At 42.2% G+C, this 7,990-nt stretch overlaps 1 protein-coding gene across 1 annotated transcript; it reads right to left on the bottom strand.

Moving 5' to 3' along the window:
• Window positions 1-1,756: 1,756 nt before the first annotated feature.
• LOC123345167 (olfactory receptor 14A16-like) lies at window positions 1,757-2,692 on the bottom strand. Its single transcript, XM_044981858.1, has one exon. It carries the CDS (start codon window positions 2,690-2,692, stop codon window positions 1,757-1,759), a length of 936 nt encoding a protein of 311 aa, XP_044837793.1.
• Window positions 2,693-7,990: the final 5,298 nt, after the last annotated feature.

Below are 7,990 nucleotides of genomic sequence, written 5' to 3'. Positions count from 1 at the left end.
TAATAAGACTGGGACTTTTCAGCTCGGAAAAGAGGCGACTAAGGAGAGATATGATAGAGGTCTATAAAATCATGAGTGGTATAGCGAAAGTAAATAAGGAAGTTTTATTTACTCCTTCTCATAATACAAGAACAAGGGGCCACCAAATGAAATTAATAGGTAGCAGGTTTAAAACAAATACAAGAAAGTATTTTTTCATGCAATGCACTGTCAATCTCTGGAACTCCTTGCCAGACAGTGTTGTGAAGGCCAATTCTATAACAGGGTTCAAAAGGGAGCTAGATAGATTAATGGAAGATAGGCCCATCAATTGCTATTAGCCAGGATGGGCAGGAATGGTGTCCCTAGCCTCTGTTTGCCAGAAGCTGGGATTGGGTGAGAGGGTGTGGATCACTTGATGATAACCTATCTATTCATTCACTTTGGGGCACCTGCCATTGGCCACTGTCAGAGGACAGGATACTGGGCTTGATTGACCTTTGGTCTGACCCAGTATGGCCATTCTTATGGGCCTATCTGACTTTCTGTCTTTCTAATCATATGCTATCACATACATACTGGATGGCATATGGAACACCAAATCAGTGCATGTGATGGCACTTTTCCACTTACACCAAGGTTAGAACAAAATGACCCCAGACAAGTTACTTACACCAGTGTTTATATTACTATTGAGTGTAGCCCAGAGACTTTGGGCCAGAACATCATCAGTATTATAGTGGTGATGTCAGTGGATCTACTCTGCACTGGTGCTGGTCTAGCTGAGTTGGAAAATATGACCCTTACATTTCCTTCACCCTCACTTTTTCCAGGGTGCTGTCAGCCAAATCTGGATCCGTGTGTGCACTGGCCATTGGCCAAATCCTGATCTCTTAGAAGTGAGGGGCTAGACCCCAGTAACTTGAATGGGATCCAATTTTGGCCTCATTATCCTGAGTCAGATTTTCTTTAGGAGACACTGGAAAAAGTTGCTCTTCAGAACAGCCTTTCCACCACAGCACCAATGACACAGCTTTTAAATAATAATTTTAGTTGAAGTGATAAAAACATGCCTCCCTGAGGTTCTTTGTTCCCCAACACATCATTAATAATACAATAATACCCCAACAATATAAACATAATAATTTAAGCAGGAATTCAACCATGCAGAAACCTCTTTTGCACCCTTTTATCATTGTGGGGAGCAAACCTTCAGTGCGCTCAGAAAAAACTCATCAAAGAGATGATATATGGGCACTCCTGTCGAACCAAACTGTCACTGTGTCCCTGGGCCATTCCACCTCCAAAACCACCTGGAACAAAGAAACAAATCAAACCACCAACCAACCAGCTAAACAAAAATAAATTAAAAAACAGAGAAACAAACAACATATGCATTGATACCTCAATCAGACTTTTCATCACTCAAAGTAAGAAGAGCCAGAGACCCCACTAAGGACTTTTGCTACGGCTACTGATATTATGTGCAAAGTGCTCATATAGTATGGTGATGGGTAACAGTATATAAACACTAGATAGATAGATAGATAGATAGATAGATAGATAGATAGATAGATAGATAGATAGATAATGATCTTATGTACTTTTGTGTAAATGTATAATAACTCTTTTTTTCTCTTCAGTCAAGTTTGTCTGGATTTTTACTAGTGTAAATACCATGAAGAGATAGCATGTTATGTTCTCATGGAGACAATAATATTGTCAGATAATTATATTTCTAAAGAAACACAGAATGATATCATGATCATATGGATATTTAATTCCTAATAAATAACCTCCAACCTATCAGTTTATTCAGGGCATCTTTGAGCTCCTTGTTCCTCATGCTATAGATGATCGGATTCATCATTGGTGGCAACACAGAATAGAGAACAGCCACCAAGAGATTCTGAACTGATGGAGAGCTGGAGATGGGTTTCAGGTATGCAAAAATGGCAGTACAAAGGAACAAGGAGACCACAATGAGGTGAGGAAGGCAGGTGGAGAAGGCTTTATGTCGGCCCTGCTCAGAGGGGATTCTCACCACTGTGGTGAAGATCTGAACATATGACAAAATTATGAAAACAAAGCAGCTTAACCATAAGAATAAACTAAAAATGAGAAACCCAAGTTCACTGAGGTCTGAACCAGAGCAGGCGAGTTTAAGGAGCTGGGGGATTTCACAGAAGAACTGATCCACCATGTTGCCGCCACAAAAGGATATTGCAAATGTGTTTCCAGTGTGCACTGCAGAGTAGAGAATAACACTGATCCAGGCACTGGCTGCCATTTGGACACAAGCTCTCCTGTTCATCACAGTCTCATAGTGCAGTGGTTGGCAGATGGCGACGTATCGATCATACGCCATGACGGTCAGTATGGCATAATCTGCTGAAGCAAAGAAGGCAAAGAGAAAGACTTGGGCAACACATCCAGAATAGGAAATCCATCTGGTGTTCATGAGGGAATTGGCCATGGATTTGGGGATGGTGACAGAGACGGAGCCTAGGTCTAGGATGGACAGATTCATGAGGAAGAAATACATGGGGGTGTGAAGGTTGCGGTCGAGGGCTATGGCTGCGATAATGAGAAGGTTCCCCAGCAGGGATATCAGGTAAAGCAGTAGAAACACCACAAAGTGTAAAATCTGAAGTTCCTGAATGTCAGAGAATCCCAGGAGAAGGAACTCGGTTACAGCGGTTTGGTTGGACATTTTCTTTCTCAGTACATCATGTGATGGCTGTGGAGGGAATGAGAAGGACAATGATCAGCATTAGAGTGACAGAGAGAATGACCCTGTTTCTCCTTACCCTAATACCTCATTATATGAATGTCAAAGGTACACAGAACTCCTCACTTGCAGTGATTAGGTATTGTTAGTGCTCCTTGCCTCTGACAATTAATCAGTCTATTATCGCACTAATGTAAATTGGATCAGCTCCTTTAAAGTTAATGGAGCTTTGTCACTTTACCTCATCTGAGGATTTGACCCAAGGTGTGGTTTGATAAAATGCAGTGTGAAGGATGGAACAAAGCACACTCCAAACCCAACAGTTTTTTCAAAGAAGGGCCCTCTATTGTGACCATCACCAAGCTCATAGTTTGGTCAAGAAATTAATAGATTAAAATGCCAACTCAGCCTGATTCCCACTTTGCAGAGCAATATGACATAGACTCCTCCAGCATCGTAAGTAGCAGCTCATCTGTAATGTTTCTACCCCAAGCTCTGTGCTTAGACGGCCGGCTGCCTGCTTCCAAACTGATTTATGGCAACAACTCCCAGCTGCACTTCTGCCTGCATGGAACAATGGACTAGCAGCATCCCTCCATCATTGCTATGTTGTATCGTTTACTCTGTGCATTGCGGTGCAGTGGCTGTCAGGACACCGGGGCTCTGTTCTTGTCTCTGCCAGTGACCTGCTGTGTTACCTTGGACAAGTCATTTCCCCTCTTTCTGCCTCTGTTCCCTGCCCCTTTCTCTGCTGTGTCTGCTAGGACTGTCAGGGCTTTCGGAAAGGGGCCGGGGGGCAGATTTTCAAAGGCATTGAGGCACCTAGTGGGATTCTCAAAACATCTAGGCCCTCAACACTCTTTGAAATCAACGAGTTGTGAGCTCCTAGGTGCTTCTGGAAATCCCACTAGGTGCCGAAATACCTTTGGAAACATGGCCCCATGTCTTGTTATGTGTAAGTTCTGCACACTCATTTACACCATATATACTCAGCCAGCAGCAGTGTGGAGCTAGGCCAGGAGCTCTGAGTTCTACTCCCAGTGAGCTCCCTTGAACGGGGTCAGGATAGATGGGGTTTGGATGCTTGGTTCAACTCTAACCCAGGGTTAAAAGGGGCTAGTTTGTATAAAACACAGTCTGGGTGCTATCAACTTTACTAGTTATTCAACTGTTACCTTCTTACAATGATCCCTTTGAAAGAGAGATCACACAGATACAATAGAATAAATGGACTTGAAATTAATATTTTGTCAGAGAATATTAATTTTCCCCAACTTATTTAAAGTTTAAGGCTGCTTGGAAATTTTTAGCTGTGTCTTTTATAATGGAGATTGTTTTTTCAGCTAAACAACAACAAATCTCAGACTCTGTCTGCTTTTCTCAAAAATTTTGGGTTTATTGATTAAAGAATCTGAAAACTCAAAAAACAAGCATTTTTGGTATGATTAAAAAAAAATCCAGTTTTCAGTCGAAAGTTTTCATTTGGCAAAAATTTAAAAAAAATAGATTTTGAGTTTTCAGTGAGAGGCAGAAAAATTCCTATCAGCAGTAGATAATTGATTAAACTGAGAGTAAAGTCTTAATGAGTTCATATTGTAATTTATATTTATCATCATAATTTTCCCCTGTATGTTGATCCCCAAACATATTTAATTGAAATAAGAAACTTACTGTGCTGATCTTTGTGGATTTTTTCCCCAGCAAATGATGCATTCAGTCATCCAGCACCAGGATTCTTTGGTCAATATCTATATACCACCTAGAAGCTAAAGGCCAAGGTATCTGAGCATCCTTTCATCCCTCACTCTGTGACTGAACTAGACTCTGAGCTGTTGCTTTCTACAGGTGAGCCATGTGTACCTGGCTTTGATTTGCAATAGCATTAAAGGACCCAGGCTGCAGGAAGGTGATTTATTCACTTCTATTTTCTAAGGGCTAGCGGGACTCACTCCCTGGAGCCCTGCACAGCTCAGCAGCAAAGGCCCAGAGGCAAGTGCATAGATGCCTTGGTGATAAAGCCAAAAGGGTCCTTCTGATCCTCTAATCTGATCCTCTGCCTAGCACAGGGCCTACGATTTCCCCAGGTTCCCTGCTTTCAGCCCAGCTTCTGTGTTATCTGTTGGCAGGATTACAAATGGATTTAGGCATCTAATTGATGGAGACAGGCACTAACTGGCATTTATCAATGCTCCTATGTGAGCTAAGTGCCTAAATCCCATGAGCATTCAATGGGAGTAGGCTGCCTAAACTGTTGGTGCTATTGTAAATTCTAGTAGATACCTATCAGCTTCTTTAGGTGCCTAAACCCCTTTGTAATCCTGGCTCTTGTAGCCTGATTTGGGGAGGGTTAGTAGGGACAGTGGAATTTATCCACTGAATTTAGATTTATTTAATAATTAATTTTCTAATTAATTAGTAATATTAATAATAATTAATAGATATTAATAATATGGGTATGGGTCGCCAATATGTGTGATCAGAAGATAAAGTTCGTCTTGAATCAGGCTTCACAGAATTTATACAAGGAGATTGGGGGTATATAACAGGAAATTACACTGAGACAGAAATAGTCAATCAAGACCTTTTATTTAAAATCAATGAAACAAGAAGTAAATGTAAAATGTTAAAAGCAGTTTGAGATTACAAAGTTACAAAATATCACAGTTCTTTAAGAGATATGATATGATAATACACAGTTCTAAATGCACTCTGTAGCAGTAGCACTAGAGTGAATTTCACACCTCTGATAGAGGAAGTAATGAAAATAGTTATGAGTTTTAGCCCTCTATAAACTAGATGCTTAGAGGTGAAGCAGAAATAAGAATTTGTTCATACTTACAACTGTGAAAGGACAGAACACTACGACTTATCAGTAGTTGACAGCTTTCGTAGGTGTAGGCAGGGTGAGGCGATGGAGAATAGAAGGATGGGTGTATCGCCTGTCTAATGGTGGATTGTCACCCTTTTTATAGGGAGAAATCCTTCCTCCTATGCCCAAATTTGTCTTTCCCACATGGATACCTGTTTTCATAGGCTGACCTTTTATGTGCGTATGGATGACAGATATGTACGCATCTGCGGTGTATGTGTGAAATTTGTGGGCAGAAAAACCCCACTTTTCACCCTATCTAGGTGAAAGGTTAGCAGACATTCAAAAGGTCCCTAGACATTTTGCGTAGGTTTGTATCCTATTATTACTTTTCTGAGTAAGGGTCTTAAAGGTTGCTTTCAGCGTCACGAAGGAAATTGGCCAGGATGTCTGGCCTACAAGTTTCTAGGTATCTTGCATTACAGCTTATTGTAAATAATTCTATTAATCTATACAGCCTACATACTTTTATCAAAAAGACATTTTATACAGACCAACAGATTAATCCTCAGGGCTACACTCTGCATCTATTTTGTTGACTTCTGAGGCCTGAGCTTCTCTGCAATTCCAGAAAATGACGGCAGGGATTTGTAAAGGAGCCTAATGGAGTAAGGCATGTACATCTTGGGCTTCTAACTCCCTAAGACTCCAGTGAGAATTGCCACCTCAAATGATCGCTTGTAGAGCAGTCAGCAGTGGCTAGAGAAAGGAGGTCAAGATGCTGGCAGCTCCTGTGATCTAAGCCTGGCTATGCACTGTATTACCTCAACTCTCAGTGCCTCAGTTTACCAAAACAATTAATCTGAGGAATATTAACTGATACGGGAAGAACACTTCATAAAGAATCATTTATTTAGAGCTGATCCATGATTCAGTTTTGTTTGAGCTTTTAATGAATTTTCACAGATCTGGGTGAAATATTTGTCAAGTTATTTTTTAAAGCAGATTTTCCTTGTTTTCCACAAGAACATAGGAATTGCCAGAGACCAGTGCCCTGGGTCTGACTGGGGCCAGCCCCAGATGATGCACCACCCACATCCTGGAGCAAAGGTTTGGAGAGTGGGGAGATCTGTCCCCAGTGCAGCTGCTGCAGCATTGACTCCTTGAGTCTGCAGAGAGCCTGAGACAATGGCTCTGGGAGAGTGGAACTGCCCCACACATCTCCATGGCGTTTGAACTCCCAGCCCCACTTTTCTGAGGACCCCAATGACCCCACCCCATCGGTGGGCTCAGTTTGCAGGGGACAGGGAAGAGCACAGCAGTCCTGACCTCCTCAACCAAGCAGATACACCCTGGCTGGGAATGTAAGGACTGGGGAGACCACGATTGCCCTCTGCCTGGCATCTGTGGGCACCTCGCTGATCCCAAGGGGTGGGGGAGAGTCACCCATTGTCTCTTCTGGGAGAGAGCAGGGGTCCCATGCCACCATCCCACCCACCACTGACACTCCACGTGAGCACAGGGTCAAGGGGGCAGAGCCCCATGCGTTGCCCTGGAGTGTCTGAACCCAGCCCTGAGAGTCAGCCTCTTTCCACAGGCTCATGGAACAGCCCTGATCAGGGAAGTGACTCCTGGAGGAACCATAAGGGTGGTTCCCTGTGGGTTAGTGGCTGGTTGGAGACCTGCACCATAGCAGTTTAATTCATTCTCTTATCTAATGTAACCTTCAAGGTTCTTGTAATCCATGCCAATGTCTCTCCCTGTTAAGCTCGTTGTCTCAGTGATACCTTGTGGCAATGAGTTCCCCAGGTCAATGGATTTATGAGCTCTTCAGGAGAGCTTCTTGAACATTTTCTATCTAAATGTTTTGTTGGTCAGAAAATGCCATTTCATCAAAACAAAAACTTTTCTCGGGAAAGGGTTGGATTTGATGAATCTTCTGATTTAATTTTTATTTGTTAAAGGTGCAAAAATGGCTGAAATATCCTGTTCTGACATTTTCCAGCTTAAAATGTTTTTTTTCATTTTGATGTCTCAGTTAATTTATACTAAAGAAAAGGTGAAAATAATTAAAAAGGTCAAAATCAAAGCAAAACTTACCTCTGGAGCATGAGGCGCGTTGCCTGGTGGCACCCAAGAGCCATGCCTCAGCTGATCAGTTCCCTGCCTTGGACACTGGGGGCATCTCCGTCTTGTCCAGTCTTTGCCTGTGGCGAGAGTGTAGTCTGCTGAGGACTGAAATGCTTTAATTTAACTAAAGTCTTTGGGCTCAAGATGGGGCTAACTGAGTGAAGTCAAATGGCCTCTGATACACACAAGGTCAGAAGAGATGATTGACTGGCCCCTTCTGGCCTTAAACTCTGTGAAACTATTAAAATTATCAAACTAAAATGTTTCCATTGACCGAATGTATTTATTTATTTTGTTTAGATTATCTCTTAATCACTGAATGCTTAAACACCCGGGGTAAC

This window comes from Mauremys mutica, chromosome 12 (genome assembly GCF_020497125.1).
Source record: "Mauremys mutica isolate MM-2020 ecotype Southern chromosome 12, ASM2049712v1, whole genome shotgun sequence".
In the NCBI taxonomy this organism is placed as follows: domain Eukaryota; kingdom Metazoa; phylum Chordata; order Testudines; family Geoemydidae; genus Mauremys; species Mauremys mutica.
The sequence above is the reverse complement of the archived record's forward strand: the minus strand, read 5'-3'. Positions and strand labels throughout refer to the sequence as shown.